This window comes from Ambystoma mexicanum, chromosome 1q (assembly GCF_040938575.1).
Source record: "Ambystoma mexicanum isolate Mex_15411 chromosome 1q, UKY_AmexF1_1, whole genome shotgun sequence".
NCBI lineage: Eukaryota > Metazoa > Chordata > Amphibia > Caudata > Ambystomatidae > Ambystoma > Ambystoma mexicanum.
In genome coordinates, this window is record NC_090922.1 from 247,571,849 (window position 1) to 247,594,578 (window position 22,730).

Here is a 22,730-nt window from a genome sequence, read left to right on the forward strand (position 1 = left end):
AAAAACGCATTCACATATATATATATATATATTAACTAGACTACCATTTAGAAATGTCTTTTATCCTGTTGAGACCGTTTAAGTGATTCATGTAAATTCGATTTGATTGAATGAGTGATTGATTGTTTATTTATATAGCGCCTATACACATTGTGTTTCAAATCGCTTCAAGGCAGGGAGGGAACAAGGGAGAATACAGTGACATTCTTACAGGTCATTGATACATTTAAGAATGTGAAATTAACTATCTTACTCTGCCTAGCGACATTTTTGATAGTGCAAAAGCATTTGACAATAATAAGGGGAGGGGAGTGGGAAGGAGAATGAGACAGACAAGCGGCTATCTTACTCTGCCTGACGATTGAGGTAGTTCTGGAATTTAACATGAGCTGGGGGGGGGAGCAGAGAGAAGGAGAAGAACAAAACAAGCAACTATCGTACTAGGCCTGATGACATTTCAGATAGTGCTGGAGGAGGAGAGGGAGGAAGAACAAATGGGGGGGTAGACTAACAGGCTCATATCATGCAGGCCAGGCAACATTTCTGATAGAATAAGAGCTTTTAGGGGAGCAGAGGGGGTGGGAAGGAGAATGAGGCAGACAAGCAGCTATCTTACTAGGCCTGATGACAATTGAGGTAGTGCCGGGATTTAACAAGAGATGGGAAGAGGGAGCAGGGAGAAGAAAAAAACAAGCAACTGTCGTACTAGGCCTGATGACGTTTCAGATACTGCTGGAGGGGGAGAGGGAGGATGAACAAATGAGGGGGAGAGGGAGAAAAACAAGCTGCTATCATACAGGTCAGGCGACATTTATGATAGGGTAAGTGCTTAGGATGATAAGGTGAAAAGGAGCGGGGTGAGAGGAGGGGACACAGGAGGAGGGAGACAGACATACAAGCATGCGGCAGGGCGGATGAAATACAACAGGCAAGCGAGCAGGCGATTGGGGGGGCGGTTAGAGAAAAAGGGTAGAGAGTTGAGGATAGGCAGAAGATGATTGCAACTAAACTAAATGCATGCAAAACACGACCAGGATTGAGACTAAGTACAATGCATAAACACAGCCAGATTTAGACAAGTTCAGCCCATGAACACAACAAGATTTAAAACAAGTTCAGTGCATGGGCACAGTCGGATTTAAAAAACAAGTTCAGTGCATGCACACAGCCAGAATTAAAGAAAGCAACCAGTATCAGAAACTAGCATGGGAGTGCAGGAAGAAACTGTAGTACAATCAGAGGGTGGCAGGAAAGGACAGCGGGCAGCATTCTGGTAGCAGACAGGGGCCTTCGATGTGGGCCTTGGATGTTAGTGGCCGCCTCCCGCCTCCAGGTTGCAGTGATTGGCAGAAAAAGCCGATTGCAGCCAATGGAAAGGGGGAGCAGGGCCAGGAGAAGGCTGAAAATCAGGTGAAGAAAGGTGACGCCATCTTGGAATGCCCCAGCACAATCAGATTGCCCAGATTTGAATGGCAAATAAGTGAGAATAAGCAAGAAATTAAGACAAATACAGCTTCAAGATGGATTTCTCAGCAAGCATGGTAAATAATACAATTTCAAAGGATTTTTCTTTTTTAAATGATGATGCTGCGCCGCCGAGCGCTGCACAAATAATACCAGGTTTACACCAGTGGTCTGAAGAAGGAGAATGCAGCAAGGTGAGGCAGGTGGAAAGCCTCACATGATGTCCTCAGAAGCAGGATGCAGGTGGAAGCAGGATTCAATGTGGAGGATTTGGCATTAGCTTTTCCCTTTATAGTATGAAATCAGACTTCTCTGCCCTACAGAGAAGGAATCTTTTCTATGACTGAGAAAGAGATGTACATCTTGATATCTAATAACAGGAAATATGAGTTAGCCTAATAAGGGTACCATATCTGTAAAATGGCAAGACACTTAATATTGTTTTTAAGAAAACTGTAATTTTGGTCTTGTAAAATGAGATTCTCCTTACTTTTTGTAAATGCACAAAAATGAAAGACAAACTTATTTGTATTGTTTTTTCTACTTTGTGTTATTGGTCTTTTGAAGTTCACAAATACTCTTCCGCTGATTAGTCAGCCTGCCCAGAAGTCAATTCTGTGGTTCAGATTTGCAATAAGTCCTAGTTTTTTTTATGATGGACGGTTGTGATTCTATTAAAAGCGTGGAAGTGAGTGAGTAAGCACTTCTGTTTATTTTATTTTAAACATAGGAGCAAGAGAACACTTTTTTTTTTAAATGACTCCTCCCATAATCCTTAAACGTGAGGCATCTCCTGCAGTCCCATCCTCCTCCTATGGAATGATGTTCCTCTTTACAAAGTCCCTAGAGACAGGACGGCTGCAATTCCTCTTTTCTGAGCGTGATACCCATCCTTCTGCCCCAGAGGTGGTGTGTGGGAGTTTGGAGGTCCTCAGTCCTTGGTTGTGCCATGCTGAATTAATATATCTATGCCAATCACTCCATGCATTGCTTTTTTGATGCTGACCTGAATTCTTCTCGTCACATTTCAGAACTACCCATACCAGCATGCCCATCGCCCCATAGACTTCACCAAAAACCACAACAGAAACTGGCAGTCCAACTAAAGTCTCTGAAAACAATCGTATTGAAGGCTCCGCCTAGTCAATAAAACTCACCACAATATAGGAAGACAGCAGAGATGAGTGAACACCTAACTATCCCGAGCCCAAAATCAGACTTGTGTCACGTGAGAAAAAGTGGTAAAGACTTGCAATGTGACAAACCATCCCAGGGGGAAAAAGAAGACATAGATTGGCCCTTAGGGTCAGGTGAGATGGTGAACCAATGGAAATGAGGGAGAAGGACTGTTGGGGGTTCTCACACGTTACAGTGATCTCCTCACATGAGGGTGACATTCCTCCTGAGATAATCGCTCCAGTGCTACATTAAAACATGGAGGCAAGAAGCTCAGGAGGAAAATCAGAGAAAATACTGGCTTGGACATCCCTTTGGAAAAGTAATCCAAAGGGATGTCCAAAAACCAGGATCCAAGTTCGGTAGACCAGTTCCTTATTCTAGGGAGGTGGGTGCCCCCCCCGGGAAGTCGCAAGAGGGGCACGCAGTAGTGTGACCAAACCCCTGGTTAACTCCTTGAATATCTTATCTTGTTTCAATAAAATACCCTTAACTATACTTTGGAGTCTGGGAGTTTGTGAGGCCATCTCGTGACACTAGGCCAGTCGCGAAAATGAAAATGGGAAAGTTCGAAGTCCACAACCCACATGTGAAAATACTTGGGGAGCGGGGGTGACAAAATCGGGACCCCTTAGAAAAGACAGCAAACTAATGGATGCTAACGAGCTGGCAGCCCATTCCCCAACTCATGATAAATAAAAATAGCTGACCAATGTGGGTTAACTGGATGGTGCGCCAAAATGGTTACTATGTGGACGAGATTGGTCAAAGTGGGATATTGACCCTGTTGCAAACACCAGCTAAACTGTGTCTGCCATTCAAAGCAGTAGGACCGTTTTGTGTGGGGAGACCAGGATTTCCTGATAAACGATAAAACTGATTGAGAAATACCGCAGGTATACCATCTGTTCTCAAACTGTGCCAGACCATCAGCACCAAGCTATGGGATACTACCAATGGATATAGTTTGTCGTTCGAGCCCAACAGTGGGCTAGGTTGGAAAGAACTGGAAGAAAGAATAGACAATATATTGCCATCTCCAGTATCATTGAATACCAGGCCTGAGATGTCCACAAAGGTGTCACTGCCACTAGGTTGGCCATGGCTCTGATTTTTGACGAGAAGCCTTGGGATCATGGCGAAAGGAGAAAAGCAGTAAAGGGCCCCTGGACTGCATGTCTTGTCTTGTAATAGGCATATGTGCCAGTGTGTGTGGATCTGGCCTTCAGTTGGAAACGCGTGGCTGTTGAAAGGCAAACCGGTCTGTCTGGAATGGATCTCATGCATCCTTGGTGCTCAAAAACAGATGCTGATTGAGACACCAATCTGCCGGGTTCTGCCAGTGCTAGGAGTGGGGCTTACTGGAAGAAATTCCGCTTGCACTTTGATCTTTTTTGGAAGGTAAAATTCCAAAAAAGCGAAGGCCATATCGGACAGATTCCTGAATTTTTGTTGATTCACTTGACAGTTGATAGATTGTTATTTCTCAATTGTGCAAGTGATCTTGTCCTTTGCGAAACATCAGACTGCAAAGTATCCTAAAAACATCTCTAAACAGTTGCTAAGTCACTGGAATGCCCGGAGTGACAATTTCCCTCTGCTTGAAAGTGGGCCATATTGCATCCACCACACTAACTGGCTAATCTAAGAGAAGACCCGGAGAGGAATCGAAAATGGCCCTTCTGTTCCAAGCATCTATGTGTTTTAACCACCAATGTAACTCTATGTGCACTTCTTTGGAAATCTGTACCCAATCAAGAATATTCTGAACCTCTGCTAAGGTGATGCATTTTTAGCTTTTCACAGGCTTGATAATGTTAGTGGGCTGGAAAAATGTACCGAATAACAGTCCCACTTCTCTTGCCAATTATCTGATTTACACTGTTCCTACTACAAGATCATGGAAATACCCTATTTTCTAATGGCATGAATTGTGTAGTTAAAGAGTGGACATCTTGCAATTTATCATAAACCCTCAAAACTGCATTTGCTGTGTCTGTCAATGTATCACACATTGTAATCCCTGGGGAAACCTGACTGTAGTCTAAGCATGCCTGATCACTGTTGTTATATCCTATGCCATGAGCAGGATATAATCTAGATAAATAATCACCCGTTTGCCTTTTGCCCCTAGAAAGCTCACAAGAGGCCACAATAGCTTTGTAAAGCACCAGTGGGCTAAAGATAAACTGAAAGGTAGAGAACAAAATAAAAACAGCTAGGGGTTCCAACGAATGTATGGGAAGAGCCTGTGTCTGGGGGCAATAGGGACCATGATGTAGGCCTCCTTGGGGTTACCTGACCTAACCAGTCTCCTGCCCTCAACATGTCTATCAACAACACAATTGTTTCCTTCTTGAAGTTTCTGTGTATGACAAATTGACTGAGAGAAATGAGATTGACACTGGGCGAAAGCCATCCTCTTTCTCCCACACCAAGAAGATGTTGCTGAAAAAATGTGTTGGAGATACCATCTCGAATTCTATGGCCTTCTTCACCCACAGTGGTATATCTCCTTCTGGATTCACTGGCACTAAGTCAGAGCCATTTGAAGAGGGTTCAGGGGAAAAAGATTGGAAAGGCTGACTCTCAACTTCTATTTGGTACCCCATTCCGTATCCAAGAATCCCTTTAAATTACCATCTCATTTTTCAGAAAGAAACAAGTCTTTCCCCCAACTGCCAAAGGAAAGAGAGGAGGAAAGAACGTACTTTTATCCACAAGTGAAAGTTCTGTCCCAAACCTGGGAGCTCTATGTTCTGTCCGTGTCCATGAAGCATGAAATGGAAGGGCGTGGCTTGAGACACTACCTCTTCTAGCCTGTGTTCCCTGACCTTCAGTGCATCTGATTGTGGACAGTCAAGTGCCCTCTACCTCGACCAGCTATGAGGCCAACCAGAGATTTAAAAAGATGACTGGGTTTATCTAAGGGTGTGAACGTGAATACGAATTTGCTAATCTCATTAAATGTAAATATATTATGTAAGAGGAAGTATGCAAAGCCTGAGATTCGCCTACGCCCATCAATACACCCTTCTTTTGTTTTTTATGTTAGATGTGCTAGCATCGCCAAGAAAACAAAAGGCTCTGTGGGCCCAACCACTGATACCTAAAGGGTTCAAGTGCTTGTTAGGACTCGTTCTTCATCAAAATCTAAACTTTTGTGAGCAGACCAGTAGAATTCTAAAGATAATCCTGGCAGATTGGCCATGCTTTGCTAACCCCTTTAGATATATCTTTACCAAAACAAGAACATAATATAATTTTTGGTCAGTGACTGGAGTGGTCAGCTGCTTGCTGTGGATTGCTGGCTTGGGAGAGTCTGCCTTCATCTTTTTCACAGAAATAACATCCACTTCTTTACGCATTAAGTGTTTGGTAAAACCTTCAACATGCAGCACTGTAAATCACTCCTTACAGTTGGGAGCGAGGGATTTAACATGGGGTCCCCCTTATGTCCAAGCACCCCTGAGGATCTTTGCCCAGTGATATCACCCTCGGCGCCCATGAAAAAATGAGTCTGGGTCTTCAATTAAGAGAGGAGAACTGGAGGCTGCCATAAGGTTGGTTCAATGCTGCCATTCTCTCCTGGCGATGAGGCCAGGGCAGGATTCACTAAAGCCCCAAAGAATGGATAGTCTATAGGCCTCATTATGAATTGGGAGGTGTAGTAAAAAAGAGGGGGGTAAACGCAATTACTGCCCTTTTTTCCACACAGCTTTATTCCGATTTTGATCTTGAAGTGGAGGATTTACCGCTAGTACCATGCTGGAATAAATTCTCGATTTCAAAATCAGCCGAATTGCCGCTCAGAGTAATTCTGCTGGAATCCCCATGGAGTCCTATGGACTCCATAAATGGGAATGTATACTGCCCTCCCACCTCATAATCCTGTTTAAGGCCACATGACTGAGTGGTGCAATGGTAAATGAGTTTGTGGACAATTTGGTGGATTTCCAGCCGGAATACCAGCAAACTCTAGAGTCACCTGCCAGCACCATAGAGTGACGCACAGCGGACTTGAGGCAGCTGGACTCTTCCTAATCTATACACAGACCTAGCTGACTGTAGTCCACATGCTCCCTTTTTTGTGTCTGCTTCACATATTTAATTGGTTGCCCCACATCGGCAACATCCTGATAGAGATCAATGTTAAGGTCATAATCCTAGTGGCATGCATGGGGAAAGACCTTTGCGTACTGCTTCTGCTACGAATTCCCTAAAACTCACGGACAGGGCAGCCATTGGAGTATTAATACCCTGCTTTAGGTGAGAGCCTACATTGCAGCTACAGGTCTCAAGAGACTGACGAAAAGGCTGCAAACTCTTCCAAGTTTCCTTTTTACCGGGTGCAGCGTCCTCGTCACGCTTGTGAATAGCATGTTTTCTTTGGCGAGCTGCTTCTCCATGCTAAATGTTTAAAACACCGTCCGGGTTCCTCTTGCAGCTTTCCTGGTGGTGAGGGTAAGGGCCTTTACTCTAATCCCAGGTTTGCTACCTGGACAGAGGAAGGCGAAAGGTTGTGCCTGCACTGGTAAAGGAAATGATCACATACTTATCTGATATGTAGGAGCGGGAGCAGTGAGAAAAGAGAACTTGCTGCAGGCTTCCATGGGCTTTCTTAAGAGAAGCAACATCCCATCGGTGGGGAATGGGAGTGAAGGGATTATAGGGGCTGCAGTTTCCTTTTCAAATTGATCTGCTTAAATTAAAGCAAAAACGAGTGTATAATAGGAGCCGCTATGCCATACCATAGAATGCGGTGTTCTGATTGGCTGTATTGCCCCATGTGATGTAGACTATAGATATCAGCCACATGTTTGGGGATGGACATGGGCTGAAATGGCCTGTCAGCCTAAACTAGGCCTGAGCCAAGTTACCAGGGTGATGGTCCCTTTTTTCAAAGTAAGATTGCATTACGCATGTGCCCAATTTCTGTTAAGAAAACGGCAAAGAAATATGGCCTCCATAGGAAAGAGTAAAGTAAATCCCTTTACTATTCCCATGGCCTAGCGTGGAGCTTGAGGGACAGCCAGAAGAAGGCCGCATGAAAAAGGCCGTACGGCCAAGTGGGGGGCAGTCTGTGGGACTGGCGAGGTGTTCATGGGACTTAATTTGTGAAAGGAAGGAAGGTGCCGGCACGCCTGCCGAGCCAAAACAAGATGGTAGACCAGGGAGAGAGGCAGAGAAGGCTGGGAGAGAATGTGCGCAGTGGCATATTCAGCCTCCATTCCTGTCCTCCTTATTGGCAAGCACCTCTTCCCCAGATGCTAGTTTTGTGGTCTTGATTGGTTCTCTGCAGATTTGTTTAAACTTCTCCTGCAATTTTGAATTGTTTGCTTGTGGACTTTAGGTATTTCTGTGATTCATATTTTGTGTCATTCCCTTTCACTCTGTGGTTTAGCAAACAGTATTTGCTTGGCTGCGTGCCATGTATCATCCACCATGCTGTAGTCCGATTGGCTGCAGTCCTTTCTGCAATTCAGAATACTGGTGTTCCTGTTGGGCACAGACCCTTCTGCAATTGAGGATTATGTGTTAAGGTTGGCTTTTAGGTCTGACAAGCAAGAAGCCACATCTCATTCAGAATGTATTGTGGGGTTGTAATGGGGATTCCGTTGGTTATTGGTCCCTCATGCTTTTTCTTGTTTCTAAATGTTGCAGGGCTGGTGAAACTTGGCATTCACTGCATTACAGGGCAGAAAGTAGCCATCAAGATTGTGAATCGGGAGAAGCTCTCAGAGTCAGTTCTGATGAAGGTGAGTGGCCACTGATAGCATTTGCAAACCTTCCTAAGGTGCTCCACACCCTTGTTGGAATACACCAGCATCTCTTTTAGAAAGGGTAACCCGTACAGCTCACGTCTCGGCCACTGGCGCTGAGCCTCATTCTCATTCACAGTCACATTCCTTGCCACTCTCAATGACCTCATTGACTTTCATGTGTCCCCCATTTGCAAAACATCACTTTCATGATAGTATACTAACTTTTGGGCCAGATCACTCCTATGAACTTGAGATTTGAAATCTCAGTGTCTTATTTATTTTATCCAAGCTTCCAGTGTGCTTTGAACACAGCTCCCCGGAATGCTTACTCCTTTGACACCCAAGGTGTAATGTGGTTCTGTATTTTGACCCTTTCCTTGTCTCTTTTACCTGTCACACCATTATTTCTTTGCAACGTTTCTTTAATCTTTTGCATATTGATATGTGTTATCCCTTGCTGTTTCACCCCTATCGCATCTCCGTCTCCCCCTTTTATACTTTCCAGCTCCAGTCATCTCTTTCTTTCTATGGCTCCCCCTCTCCTCATTCTATCCCTCTTTAACTCTCCCACTTATTTTCAGTTCCCATCCTATCTTTGTCTCTTTCCCTTTATCTGTTGCCTTTTTTCAATCTAATACTATTTCACTCCGTCTTGTCTTAGTGTCTATCACTTTTCCCATCTGCATTACTTAGCATGTCCCTCTTCCTTTCTGCAAATTATTAATATATGTGTATCCTTTTTTTCGTTCACCTCTTTTTTCCACTTTCTATTTTACTCACACCTCCTGGCTGTATTCTTGTTGTTCTCTATGCCTTTCTCTGTTTGTCACTGTGTTTTACCTCTTCTGTGGATCCTAATATTTTCAAAGTATGTCTCCTGCACTGCTTGCCATCACTCTCTGTACTGCTCTCACTTCAGTTTCTCCCCTCTTTGTCAGGTGGAACGGGAAATTGCAATCCTCAAGCTGATTGAGCATCCCCACGTGCTGAAGCTCCACGATGTCTATGAGAACAAGAAATATTTGTAGGTATTTACAGACATTCCCTTGTTATGATTTGTGTGTAGGTTGTCCTCCATCAACGATATGCCCTCTCTGAACAGGCAGTGCTGCCAATGCTCCCTGCTTTCCCCTCCTCAACAAATGTATATGCACCTGCACATTGCTGCTTTTGTGTAGGGCATATGGCAATACAATGAAGATGGAAACCTGCGTATAAACTAAGATCAACGATTTATAGTGCAAATTATTATTCTTTTGTTCATGCAAAGTGACTTAGAATTCCCAGAGCGAAGCGTGATTAAACATTTTGTGCTCGACCGTGGCTCAAAGGACTACCCAACTATGCAATACAGTGACCTCTCTGTATCCAATGACCATAAACTGCAAAGCATGTATTCGCAGCCCCCCTCATTCATACACAGATCGTGTCTGTCAGAAAAGCAGCAAAGGACGAACTTGAGATCGCTGACGCTCGTTAGAGCTGATAGTCACTTGCTGATGGATTGGTGGTTGCTAGGTTACACGTTTTTTCGGGTGCTACATATTTGCTACAGAGCAAATATGTTTTGTGTAATGTAAACCTATGTCACGTATCACAAAGGCTGGCCCTTTTAGCACGTATGTTTATACAACCTTACCCTTAGAGAAAACGTTAGGGATGGGGGACAGTCAGGGCACAGCAGGAGACCAAGGGATGTTGCGCCATGCATGGAAATGTCAAACGTGAACCATTAAGCAATGATAAAAGCAATCCATATAAAATAAGCCATACAAATTGCTGCTAGAGAACTACCACCTCCACTTTGAATGAATTATTATATGTGATTTTTTTTTCTCCATTGAACAAAGGATTTTGTGACAATTATAACAAATTGGAAGACTGTGGGCCTCAACTCTGGACATATTCCTTACATGGGGCACCATCTCCAGCACCCATCTTACAATCTCCTAAGAGAACGCTGTTATGGGGCTCCACAAGCGTTGATTGGCGTCGCCAGTGTGTGGACTGATGCAGAGATCTTTATTCAACTTGCAGTGTCCATGTCACCTCGACAAATAATCAGCACACAAAATAGGGTGTAACAGATAGCAGGTGCCTGCTCCTTGTTTCTGTCTGAACTGCTGTGTTGATCTGCAGCTCCTGCAAAACTGAGGAACTCTACTGTTGTGATATCTGATCTGAAGAGGGCCCATGACATAACAAATAAACATATATTTTATGGTAATTAGTGGATATGTAGAAGGCACATTACAACAAAAATATGTGCGTTTAAAAATAAAAAATGTGCTTGCCTAAAAATACACCAGTCGACATCACAGACTTCTGCACTGCGTGAAAAATATTTTAACTCCCAACTCACATAAGTAAAGTATAATATACTCCCGCCATTTTCATTTGGAACCCAGTTATCACGGTTTGCCTGATCTGCTAATTCCATTATCGGCCGCCATTGTGATAAGGCCTCATGGTTCCCTGATGAAGAGCAAGTCAGAGACCTTGTACAAATGCTGTTTCTGATATGTCCCATAGAAAACCCCTATGGAGGGGACAGGCTGTATTTGCTTTCAATGCATGTCACAGAGGAAGCCACCCATCTAAGACCACTGTATCTGCAAGTCCAGTTGGGCTAGAGCAGGCTCTGCCAAATACCAGGCTGCCAGCCGAACTACTCATTTCATGCAGTTGGTAATAAGTCGACCTGCAATGGAACTCCCTCCCACCCCACCTCAGAGGAGAAACATCCCACTCACTCTTCCGCAAAGCTATTAAACGTTGCTATTTGCCTGAAACCTGCCAGCTATTTAGTCATCGTACATAATAATCCATGAAAAGCACTGTGTTACTGCCTTATTGTTAGTAATGTCTCTACATGCAACTTATATGCACATGCCTTGTAACTAAGTCATCCTCTTGTAACAGCGCCTCAATGCCCTTGGGCTGTTTGCGAGCTCTATCCATTTAAAAATAAATAAATAAATAAATAACCCTGTTGGTGCAAATAGGGCTCTGTTGCTCTAGTGACCATAAATCTTCTGTCACCTCTAGAGGGATGGTCACAAGATTTTGAGGAGTGGAATTTACAGAGCGGGGAGGTGGGGGGGAGGGGTAAAGAGTATAGATGTATTCTTGTGGAGAGAAAGGGTGTAGACAGATCATGGAAGCATTTAAAAACGATACAGATCATTTTAAATTGGCAGACAGAGTAACGAACAGTGGTAATTAGAGAACTGACTAAAGTTCAGTAATTTACAGATAATTCTATTAGCTGCGTTTTGCGCCAAATATAGATCATAGATTTGCTTTTCACTAAGACTGATTCTACCTTTCATACCTGAAAGTGAACATGAGGGGATAATCTTCTTCAATAAACGACTGATTTAACTGTCCCACTAACGTGAGAATGTAATCCCAAATCTGCTTGCCAAGTCTCGCCAAGTTCTTCACTGTGTCTATATATGACAAAGGGAGGTAAAATAGACAACCAGGTTTAGGAAGATTTAATGGGTCGTTAAAAGCATTTTTAGTTCCAAGAAGCATTTTTTCAGTTTTTTCAGGATTTATTTTAAGTCAATTTAGCAACATTTAGTTCTCAACCTAAAGAATACAACTAGCAAGAATGTCCCGGCTTCCGGCTCTCGATAGAGCTGGAGATCCTAAAATAAACGCGCGTTTCACCCGCATAAGAATAGTAACAATGCTGGAATTCTTTTAAATAAAGTCATTACATGTTGACTGCGTGTATTAAATAGCAGTGGGGAGAAAGGGAGACCCTGTGGGACACTGCAGGGAACAGAGCGAGCATTTGAACAATAAGATCCTAATTGTACTTTTTTGAGATCTGTTAGACAGAAAGGATTCAAACCAGGCAGTGCTTAATTTGTAAGAAAATAAATGCCAGTGCCCAAATATTTTCTTGGGTGTATGTGTCGCATCAAGTCTCCCTGCCCACTATTGACACTGCCCACGTTTGCTCCTTGCAGTGTGAACATATTTGAGGGTAAAGCTGCAACTCCTGTCGGCTCATTGAAGGTGATAGACACACTGTTTGATTTACAGCTTCCAATTAAAGTAACATTTAAGTTGTGTCTTGAAATGATGTTTCAGTGCTTCTTTTAAACACATCAATGTTAACATTTTGCTCTGATCCCACGGGTGGCAAGCGCAACATGTTAACCTTCTGTCCTCAGAAAACAAGAGCAAACATGCTTTCCTCCTATGCAGGAAAAATTATTATTGAACTGAACTTCCCCGTAAAACACTGAAGCAAGATCTTATGTATCGGTTGACACTCAAGACAGGCTCTCCTCATAGATATTGGCTCTTTCCCTAACATTGCCCCTGTATTGGGGCTTCTGGCTGGTGACTGTCCTGCTCTTGTCAACCCACTCTGCTGTCTGCTGGTTATTACAGTAGAGAATTTGCAGCAATGTCATGCAGGCTGCACGTGCAGTTTGTGTACATGGCCAGAACAGTATTGTCACCTTCCAACTCTTTGTTATACATGACAATGGATAAATAGTACTCAGCGACAACCTGGGCCATGAGGATTGTGAATAACAATGTGCCAGCCCAGGAAGCAAATACCCTGGTCAGTGCACACTATTGTTGATTGTTATATTGCTATGACTGACTGACAGTTGAAATAATGAACTTGCCAAAACACCACAACATTATCAAGCTGGCATCAGAAATAAGTGCCAGGGCTCAGAAATAAGTGCCAGGTCTGAGCCCTGGCAACATCCCCCACCCCCACAAATTAAGCACTGATGACCAGGCAAATGAATTGTTTGAGGGGCCAGCCAAGGATTTAAGGCACCTCTGAAGAATGTTGTGGTTGACCGTGCAGAGAGATCTAATATTACCAAAGCCGATCAACACCATCATCTGCCATAGCTAGAATATCATCCCAGACTGTAAGGAGAGCTATCTCCGTCCCATGTGTGGGCTGAAAGCCTGACTAATGAGCATCTAACAATCTATGGGATTCCTCAAACAACGAAGGTTGTGCTGATAGCATCATTTCCAGTTGTTTGAAAATACAGAGTAGCTCAGCAATTGGCCGTTAGTCGTTCAAATTTGTTGGGTCGACTGAGGCTTATTTAGGAAGTGGGGTCACAATCGCTTGTTTAAATTGGTACGGCACTGTTCCTTGTGAGAGAGATAAGTTAATCGCAGACATAATTTGAGCAGCCAGTGTGTCCGCGTTTCGGCAGCCAATAAACGTAGGAAGCACATCCTCCTCTGTACAAGTTAGTTTCAGATGTGAAAAGTCTTTTTAGGAAGGCAGTGGTTAGAAGGGGTGGATTAAAGAGCCAGCAGACACTTCTGGAGAAGTCCAATGACTCTCTTGATTAACAGATATATTAAAGCGAATTTCTTCAATCTTGTTTAAAAAGACATTCTTAAAATTATTATCAGATTGAAATGATGGATCACAAATATTTGTCAAACTTTCAGGATTAGCTTTGCAGGCTACAATCTTAAAGTGATTAAAGCTTGCCGTTTTGTGAAAAAAGCCCTATACTTAGAGTGCGCAATCCTATTCCAAGTTGTGAACAAACCGTCAGCTAGAGTGTGTTGCGGCAGTGGGGACGCTTAGGTGTTTTTTCACTGTCACCTAAAATAATGTATAGGAACTTCGATGCGTGTCCTCACTGGCTGTGCTCACTTGCCAAAAAAATACAATAGAACAAAACAAGGTTGGAGCATAACAATTTTAAGTGAATGTTTAGTTTAATCGAATTTAGTGAGCTGCAAATAGTGAAAAGTCATATTCTAGAGGTTTACATTGATATTAAAAATGTGTTATACCAGTCACAGATTAGTTCAAACCATATGATTGTAAATGTTGAGCAAAGAAACATAAATTAGATATTCAGCTTGGTATTTAGTAAGCTATCATACCAATCATCTGTATTTCTCTTCGATTCCTAGACACACAATTCCCTGCTTGGTATTTAATAAGTTGTCATACCACAAATGTGTATCTCACTTGGATGAAACCTCAATGAACTACGTGTATTACACTTGAGTTGAGCCATACTGTACTTCAAATGTACATCATTTGTTTGCCACATCACAATATATCTATAGGCAAATTTGTGTTGTTTGATTCCTAGACACGCCAACACTTGTTTCGACCCTCTAGGGTCGTCCTCAGGGCGTACAGTACTTATTTTTTCGCATATAGTCCATTATAATCATTTGAACACACTACTATGCCGTATTTGATTTGAGAGCATTCTCGTTGAGTCTGTGATTTGTAAATAAGGTGCTAGGATAAGCGAAGAATAGAAGCTGTGATTTTGCAGTTCCCAATATTCAAATTTGTATTTTCATCCTGAGCGTAATTGCGTTTTTTCACAAGGCTGTAATAGTTAAAGCGTATAGCTCATTTCCTTACGATGTGTGTATGTCACTTTCGGAGTATGGTGCCGGTATGCTCATCGTGGTGAGTCTGCAGATATAGGTTTATCGCTTTATTGCGCTCATCAGTCCTGCTTGCTCGCAGTGTGAGTGTGCGCCATCAAATGTTTTGTTCTATTGTATTTTTTGGCAAGTGAGCGAAGCCAGTGAGGACACGCATCCAAGTTCCTATACAATCTTAAAGTGTTGCTGGGTTTGTTAAAGGCCAGATTGATCTTGTTAGAGAAAAACTAGATTTTGCATAGATAATAGCTTTCTTATATTTATCAATAGAAGTTTTAAAAGACATGTCACCATTGCATCTTGATTTTCTCTCTGCTTTTTCTTTTTTACGATCTATCTTTTTTGAGCTATTTAAAATGGTTTAAAAATCAGGGATTATGAGAGTTGCCAATTTCTTTAACAAAAGTTTTAACTTTTTTTTTATCATTAAGCTGTCGAAGGTTTAAATGACAATTGCTTCAATAATCTGTAAAGAGATGTCCCTGAACAACAGGTGGGAAAGGATTTGAGCATATCATTGAAGGATATCATGTGAAGCTTCATTGTATTTCGTGTTAAACGAAACTGATCTCTTTTGCTTCTTACAGCAACAGTTGCCAGGTGAAACTTCTGGCAAAAAGAGCACTCCAACTGAGTGGAATGTTGTCGACCAATTTAATTTCTAAACCTGTACCAAATCCGAACAGTGACCTTTCTCATGGGAAGAGGAGGAAGTAGGGGAGACTAAGTCATGTAGAAGAAGCAATTCAGGCAACCTAGTTGGTATTAGAGCTACATTCAACCCAAATGCCAAAGTCGCAGATAATAGAGCTTTAGTAGTCAGAAGGAAACATTTCTAGTTTTGTCAGGAAAGATTTTGTGGAACCAGGAAGTCTGAAGCGTAAAAGGGAATTAATAGTGGAGTTGGGAGACAAAGACAAATTGATTATTCCTTAGTATTGTACTCTAAGAATAAAGGAGAAACATCCATACAACAGAGACTGTTGGAAACGATTACAGCAATTCCACCACCCTGGTTGCCCAGTACATTTAACCATCTAATGCTATAGTTAGAGTGGACTAACGTATCAATATTAGTTATGCAAACATCTGTGAACCCCGTCTCAGTAATGAAAGGAAAACCCAGAGCCTAATCTCCGCTGATAGAGCCATTGCATATTTTTCACTGTAGATCTGGCATTAATAAGACCAGATAAAAAGAATGATTCACTACATTAGTAATAGCGATATGGCCATTTATGGAGCAACCAAATACATTACTTTTTTGCCCGTTGGCGCACTTTGACAGCATTGCACAATGTGACCAAAGGCAGGTCAGGCAGCGTAGTCCACAAGCCGGCCTGTTCTAGGTTGTGGAGTGGGTTTCCAAGCTGCATGTTCGTGGCTTTAGAAGGAGGTGATTGGACCAGGATTCTAATCCTAACTAAAATTAGAAGGATTTCAAAATTAAACCATGTCCTGCCTAGTACTTGTAGTTCAGCTTTTTCGTTATGTAGGAATACAAGAAGCTGTAGGCGACTTGGAGGAGGCTGGTAGGTTTTAATTGAAGGCAATGGAGACTCTTTCAGCTTGCGGTGGTGTAGTTACTTCTTTTTTCATATGTACATGTCATTGGAGGGAGCTGCTGCCTACTGTTTAGCGTGGGCGTATATCAACGCTCCCTATAACACTCGACCCTTGGGCAATCTGCAGTGGGCCGGCCCAGCCAGTGCACCACTGGATATATAAAGCAGTGTAGATATGCATCTAGATATGCTAGCATTTTTTTTGGTCTTGTTGTTCTTCTTTCATGGCGCACTTCCTGTATAATTTTATATGCAGTCTTCTGTGTCTCCAAAATATATTTGTACAGGGTTTTAACCTTTTTCCCCTGCAGCTTTTATTCCTCCACCCTTAAAACATCAATTTCGGTCATCATATTTACCCCTAATTCCATGAAGTCTTGGAACAATGCAACTCTTTGGAGCACTATTCACAGTCCATAGTATAATGCTGTACTCGCATATTTTCCTCCAAATGCCCATTTTCCATGCTCATGATAAGCCGGGGCTTCAAATCCATCCACATTAACCTGTAGACCGCCTGTTTTGCTCCCTTCTGTCCACCATTATACAGCACATGCACAATCCGAGAAACAAAGGTTGCTCCACATCCAAATGCAGCGGAACGAACGTGCGTCATTTCCTGGGAAAGCACGCTTTCGATGCCAGGAATATATATTTTTTCATGTTACTATTTCTTTTTTGAGAATATAAAAAAGGAGGTCAGGCTGTTGGCGTTCCCATGGTAACTCTATTGTCAGCCCTGCATGTTGGGCACGATTCCTGGGAAAAGCAAGATTTTGGATAGTTTGGGCCTTGTTTTATCCATTCTCTTGAGGAAAGGTTTGATCTTTGGTTTAGTGCTCTAGGTGCCTGGTCTCGAATACCGACTGGGCTTTGGTATGGTATTTTTATACCTCAATTCTTCTCTATTAAATTGACTTTATAGAGCGCTGCTGAGAAGTGTCAATTTGAGCAGTCCCCCCTAGCGAATGAATAGATATTGTGTTGCACTACCCCCTAGTGGCAGTAACTCCTTATAGCAGGCCCAGTTCTTTGCAGAATGGAACCAACTTTTCAGCGACAGGGCCAGTATTGGGAAAGAGCAGGACATTTTACAGTGCACTGGAACTAATTTCGGAGGGCACAAGCGCAAAATATTTTCGTTTTCATTGACAAACATCAATGCTTTTAAGGAATTGGTACCTGCCCTTCTCATTGTTTCCACTGTTGAGTACCAGGACCAGTCCAAGCTGCAGGATAGGACCATGATCAATTATGTGGCAAGGAGAACATGAAAAATTATTACCAAAGTGTACCACAATGAAGAAATAAATCCATGCACCCTTTGTTGTGGTAAGCTGTGCTTGCCGGTCCCACCCACCCCACGCCACCTCACCTGCTCTGTCCCCATAATGTCTCCTTCCCACCCAACCCTGCACAAAAAAGGAGAGATGAACATGGAGCCACTGAGCCATCAGTGTGGCTGTCACACGAGCCTGCCACTGTTCTGTACATTACCGTCAGTGCTCACCTACAACGTAGCATTGTTTGTGGTCTATAGTGCATATTGTGCAAACTCCTTTGGCAGTATACATAATGTATTTCGTACATTGGAGTTACTCTAGTGTCCTGCTTTTCCTCCTTCCCAACCCTTTGGGTATACCTGCACTGCGGGATGGATGGGGAAAAAGCATCTCCAAAAGAGGATGCTGTCATTTGAAGAGCTTTGGAATAGAGCTGGTACAAGCCATCCGCTTTTCGTCTTCCAGCATTATCTTCCGGCAGAATGTTGGAAGATGAAAAGCGGGACGGCATGCAGTTGGGACCTGAAAAGAAGAAGCAAGATCGTGTCAAATGATATAACGACCGCAAGTGATATCGGCTACTTGTTAAGAATTGGTGCACAACGTGCACATTGGTGAATTAAAACTTGTTAAGAATTGGTGCACAACGAGTTCATAGCCGTTGGGCCAATGAGAATTAATAGGTCCCTCCAGATTGAGCTGCGAAGAATCCCTCTTGAGGAAAGAGTTCGAATGTCCTGTATTAATACAGAAAAGGGAGACACAATCTAGTTGAGTGGTGATACTCACCCTACTCGATGCTTATGGGAATAAGGAAACTCCCCTAATTTTGTCCTGAAGAAGGTTGTATGAACAAAGGGTCGATGAATGTTGACGTCCCGAATAAAGACAACCGAAACACGTGTAGACGAAAGTCGGTGTAATTAGGAACACACAGACGGAACCATCAGATAATCAAATAGAGGACTTTTGTGTAATGTGGAATTAGGGTCGGAGGCGTCCATATATGAGGCCATATATATTTACATGTCAAAAATTTGATACGAAAAAGCAAAAAACAGAAGGAATGGTAGGAATGACTGAGTATGAGTGGAACTTGTAGATACTTGCTTGTGGAAATGTTCCAGTATTTTATATGAATTTGATATGCAAATAAAAGTTTTTAGAAATTGAAAATTGAACATTTATTGGTATTTATGAAATAAATAAATGTATTGAGAGGCTATTCCTGGTTCCATAGGTCCAATTTTTTTGTTGACTTTTAAGGTTCAAATGGTTCAAATGGTACCAGAGAGGAGTGGTCCTGCATCAGCACATCCCGAAGAGGCAAAGGTCACTCTGTGGACTGCAAGTTCTCTGAGAAGGTGGAGCCCAACTCCCTTCTTCCGGGGGTCGAGCAGAGTTTCCTCCAGTGTTCTGGTACCACCACTAAGCTGCTACCGGTGGCACCTAGGCTGCTACTTTGTTACTGGGAAGCTTATAACCTTCCAAGTCATCTACCACTTTGTGCCACTCATACAATAAACAAACTTTATTCAAAAAATCATTACCCATACACTAAAGTATGTTAATAATACAAAATACATAAACCAGCAAGGATTAAACAAGATAAGTTAAAATGTAAAATTGTTCTAATCAGACCTATATCTTAATGGCCAATAGTATCATTAATAAATCTCTTGTGAAGCAGCCCAAAAACCTGTTCAATGTGTGCACCAATTGCCCAGGCAACCTATTGCTCACATTTTCAAATGCATAAAGTCAACTCTACATTGGCGAATACCTGAGCTTTTTTTAAAAACCAAATGTATAGTTCTGGAATTAATTACATGATAGGTTGGGCACAAAAAAATGCATTGCCATTTCAACTTAATTGTGACCACAGGCAAAACATTTGTCAAATAGTTGAGATTTTTTCCAGAGCTCTGTTAAAGTTTCCAACGGTCACATGTTAAGTCTCATTCTCATCAACCAGTGCCGACTTGGACTAGTAAGCTCCCAAGACAAATACTCTGCAGGACTGCTATGAGTATTTATGTGTCTATAGTAAGTCAAATGACTTGATTGTTCCACTACGGCGCAATGTACAACAAATTGTGATATTAAGTAATTACTTTGGACTGAGGATTTATAAAGCTTTCGTCATGATGACATCCATTCATAATTGATCTTACCGTTTTTATACATGAAATCTTGAAATCATTGTTGCACAAACATTGTTTTGCTGGAGATGTACAGGTACGCATGAATGTTTTGGCCAGCTTTAAATTAACAGCCTAAAGAGTGGAGTGGGGCAGCGACAAAAGGTGCTTGAAAAAAGTATTTTTGACTGCTTGCAAGATGACCCCTGTATGAAGCAATTGCTTCTGCTTTGGCCTTATAAACTCTTATCCTCATGTTAAGTGAAAGGTGAGAACAATTCATATAAAAATTAAACATGGCATTCACGCTCTGTGTCATCTTTGCTGCTTGTGTATGAAAAATATCACTGAGTCAGGTCCCAAAGGGGACCCCCAATATAAAAGCAGTGGTCAATTGTCGGAAACCAATAGTTGCCTATAATAAATCGGGCGTGGCGCAGCTCTTGGCGTAGTTTCTATCCTTAAAGTGACCTATTGGCTAAGAGAGTTTGAGCAACCTGAACTCGTGCCTGCTTGGACAGCTGGACTGGATTGCTACTTGTTTACTGTTAATCCAAAGTATGACGAACTCCAGGGTGCTTGGTTATCTGGACTGGATTGTTACTTGTAAAATGCAAATCCAAAGTGTGACGAATTCCTGCAGCTTTTTGTTAGTCAGGACATACGAAAAGTTCCTTGATACTGTATGGACACTTATTTCTCGATGCATGGTTCTTTTGCTGTGACACTGCCACTTTTCTTTAATTCTTCAATGCTCTAGTATTGTAGGCTTTTTAGCATCCTTGATATAAATTAACTGAAGCTCATGTTATTGGATTTATATCCTTTTATTAACAGGGTAATTCATGGAATTAATGTGCGCTAAAAAGGGGAGCGCAAGCGTGAAAATCACAGCGCACGCGTGCGAAAGCAGCACACGTAGCCGTTTGTCAAATCATGGAATGCGCTGCGCGTGGTTTACCTGAGATGTGCGCTGAATCCGTGTGTGGTGCACACGTCATTGCGACATCCCGAATGCTGTGCGCAAGACGGCCAATGAAGGCGCACACAGGGCAGCGCACACACCTAAAAAGGAGGCGGAACATGCGGAATGGGGAACAACACATGAAAATGTAGGTGTTACGGAGGAACTACCGCTGCTAAATCCTTGCAACACCCACACGCGCGCTAAAAACACGTACGTATTCATGGAATCGAACAGGGGAAACCTGCGCGCCACAAAAGACGCACCAATCCGGAAACACATACGCCAGGCGGAAGCAGGCAGAAGCGGCCCCACACAGCATAAAAGTGCGTGCAAACAACAAACAAGCTCATACGCTACGATGAATATACTGTTCCTCGCAGCAGTGGTCGTGGAACACCTCAGGAGGAGGAGGAGGATAGCCAGGCCTGCATTTTTTTACCCAGGACCAGCCTTTCTGGGATGCCTGATGACCAGGTCTATGGCAGGTACAGGTTCCACCCCATATCATCCTAGAACTGGTTGCTGAGTGGGAGGATGACCTCACATCACCCACCCTGTGCTTCCAAGCACTGAGCCCCTTGGAAAAGGTGCTCAATGTACTGCATTTCTTGGCTACTGGGTAATTTCAGCGGACAAGTGCCATAGTTGGGGGCGTCTCATAGGCCACGCAGTCACGCTGCCTACACCAGGTGTTGGTGAGCATGACTGCATGCCCCTCAGTCTGCAGGCACATATACATGCCCAGAACACGTGCAGAAAGGCAGGCTGTGGTCCAGGACTTTTACGGGGTGGCACACTTCCCCAAAGTGCTAGGTGCCATTGATTGCACCCATGTAGCTCTACGTCCTCCCAGGGCCACTAAGCACATCTATCAAAACCGCAAGCACTGGCATTCCATCAACGTGCAGGTTGTATGTCATGCCAAGGGAATCATCACCTCTGTATATGCCAACTATACGGGGTCCAGTCATGATTGTTTTATATTCAGAATGTCACCCCTAAACCGGGACCTGGAAGCTGGGAGGCATGGTGACAAATGGCTCATTGGTGAGTACAAATGCCTCTGCACATGCATGCATGGCAGACACTGACACTAACAAATGGCAAAACCCAACTAATGACAACCATTATCACCTGCACAGGGGACAGTGCCTACCCTCTGAGCACCTACATGATGACACCAATACAGAACCCCACCACACCACCACAGGTGAGATACAACACAGCCCATATTGCAACCCGGGGCATAGTGGAGCGCACATTCAGAGTGCTGAAGTCACGTTTCCGCTCCCTTGACCGCTCTGGTGGCCAGCTGCTATAGCACCCCCAGTAGTGTGCAGGATCATAGTGGCAGCTGCACAACGTTGCAACCCGGCGTGGCATGCCGGTGGACATGGTGGTGCCCCCACATCCCCAACCACATGCACGGCCACTGCACATAGTAGGGGAAAGGGCACGTGGTGAGGCAGCCCGTACCCAGGCTTGTTGCAACTTTTTTCACTTAAAATCCCACCCCTGCGGATGCACACAGGCCTGGCACATACCAGCTGACAATTGATGATGACAAATGGACAGTCAACTGTCACAACCATACCACCCTGAGATTGTTTTCCTGGATGTGCTACATTGTGTGCATCCCTAGCTACTTAAACAGACCCAATGCTGTGTCAGTAAAAGGCACACATTCATGCTGCATGAAGGACTACCCCCTTGCAAAACAGCACACCCAAATACTGGTATGTCAACCAACCCCTCCCAAACCCCATCTCAGACGCCCAAGACACCATGGCATGGCATGCAATGTCAAAGCAACCAAATGAATGCACAACACATCACACAAGTGTCACAAAGTGCACCATCACAAATGGAAACAGACCACAGACAATTCCCTCTCACCTATGAAAAATAAACAGCACACATGAACAAATACTTACCAG

General features: G+C 43.2%; 1 protein-coding gene across 4 annotated transcripts in view; it reads left to right on the top strand.

The window, feature by feature from the left end:
• Window positions 1-22,730, top strand: part of LOC138527139 (serine/threonine-protein kinase BRSK2-like) — a 743,148-nt gene that overhangs the window by 239,257 nt on the left and 481,161 nt on the right. For 3 of the 4 annotated variants that reach the window (XM_069638239.1, XM_069638257.1, XM_069638249.1), the window contains exons 2-3: window positions 8,305-8,399; window positions 9,344-9,429. In XM_069638239.1, coding sequence (XP_069494340.1) covers window positions 8,305-8,399; window positions 9,344-9,429 — 181 coding nt within the window. Of the gene's footprint in view, window positions 1-8,304; window positions 8,400-9,343; window positions 9,434-22,730 lie in introns of those variants that run through there. The other variant, XM_069638255.1, reaches the window with a different exon arrangement.